Here is a 1,871-nt window from a genome sequence, read left to right on the forward strand (position 1 = left end):
ACAAAGTGCAAATTTTTAAAATTTCATAGTTTGTAAACAAAGCTTGGAACCACCTTTTTTAAAGCAAAATGAGAGAGTATAATAGACGAAGATAGCCTATTCTTAGTAAAAAAAAGCAAAACCTTAAAATTGAATTTTGAAGTAAACAAAAAAAGCTATAATTAGTGGCCCTCTCAATTAATAAAATACAAAACAAATCTTTATTGCTATATCTTCGTATTAATGAGTCCAGCTAAGCAGCAAGTCACCTAATGACTACATGTAGCCGTTTCGTCGTTACTAATATAAATAGAGTCTTCATAGCCAAGCATCTGAACACACAACACCACACACACAAAAAAAAAAAAAAAGCAAAGAAAGATGAGGTCGAGGTTGAAGTTATCGCTCATAGCTAACAACTACTTGAGGAAACAAAGATTCAAGAAGAGGAAGGCAGGGATAGAGAAGAAACTCCATGAGTTCACGACTCTCTGCGGTGTGAAAGCCTGTGCGGTCATCTGCAGCCCGTACGAGAATCCGGTGGTGTGGCCGTCAAGGGAAGGCGTCCAAGAGGTGGTTTCGAAGGTTATGGAGTTACCGGTGGAAGATCAGTGCAAGTATATGTTTAATCACGAGACCTATTTGCGTCGCGAAATCACCAAAGCAGAGAAGCAAGTGGAAAAGCTGCGTAGTGACAACCGAGAGAGTCAGCTTAGACAATTTATGTTTGATTGTCTCGAAGGCAAGATGAATCAGCGCCCGTATGATGCAACGGACCTTCAAGATCTGAGATCTTATATTGGTAGCTATATCAAGAAGCTTGATTTCAGGATGAAGGTCCTTGCAAATGAAAATGGTGAGTCCTCTTCCTCCACTCTGCTTCTTCCTTCTTCAGTTGCTGGTGAGGTTACGGGTCCTGCGGATGCATCTATGGTAACTGCTCTTAATGGATTTTATGGTTATTTTCCTTATGACGGTATGACTATGAATCCGATTCCGAATCAGCATGAGTCGTTGGTTCAACACCATGTTCCTGTTGACTCGGTTCAATACCATACTCCCATGAATTTTGATGATCAGATTCAACATGGAATCTATGATATGAATTTGCACCAGGATATGAGTTTGGATCCAGTTCAGCCTTCGTATCCACAGGGATCATTCATGAATCTCTTGATGGGACATCCTCAACAAATGGGTTATGATGAAGAGCATGCTCACAACCCTCTTATGAACGGCAACTATCACCAGCTCCCAACCATGGATTTTGCTGCAACTGGTCACATGCCTTCCATCAACACCAACACTATTGCGGGTGTTTATGCTCCTGATGACATCAATGGTCTTTAATCAGAAGATGTGGATTTCTAATAACTGTTTTGGTTTTGTGTTTGTTCATTTCAAAGGACAAATATTTAATTTGATGATGTTTTTAACTTTCTAGTCCTCTCTACCTTCGAATGGATTCTATTATTTATGCTATTAGGTAATGTATCAAAATGTTGACCAAAAAAAAAAAAAAAAATAGTAATCTATCGAAATTTTATTTATATTTGAAAAAGTTTGGTCATAAAATAATATTTACAAATTTGTTTTGTTTTTAGATTAGTTTATCACTAGGTGATACCCCGTGCTAAAGCACCGGACAAAAATTTTATATAAATTTTAAATTCGTAAACTATATTGATCCGGGCGATGTAGCATATGTACGATATTTATATGTAAACTAAAAAAATTTAAACTTAAACGTATTTACTTTGGAATGGAAACTGCGTTCTATACTATCACATTCCAACTCATCCCCTCTTGTCTCGTCTTATCCCGTTTCATCTTGGCTCTAGTGATTTCGTGAACGGCAACTATCACCAGCTACCAACCATGGATTTTGCTAC

General features: G+C 37.7%; 1 protein-coding gene across 1 annotated transcript; it reads left to right on the forward strand.

Annotated features, from left to right (window-relative positions):
• The first annotated feature begins 334 nt into the window (after window positions 1-334).
• LOC104773939 (agamous-like MADS-box protein AGL86) lies at window positions 335-1,531 on the forward strand. The gene has a single exon (XM_010498610.2). It carries the CDS (start codon window positions 361-363, stop codon window positions 1,327-1,329), a length of 969 nt encoding a protein of 322 aa, XP_010496912.1. The 5' UTR covers window positions 335-360; the 3' UTR covers window positions 1,330-1,531.
• Window positions 1,532-1,871: the final 340 nt, after the last annotated feature.

The sequence above is a fragment of the Camelina sativa genome, unplaced genomic scaffold, assembly GCF_000633955.1.
Source record: "Camelina sativa cultivar DH55 unplaced genomic scaffold, Cs unpScaffold00788, whole genome shotgun sequence".
NCBI lineage: Eukaryota > Viridiplantae > Streptophyta > Magnoliopsida > Brassicales > Brassicaceae > Camelina > Camelina sativa.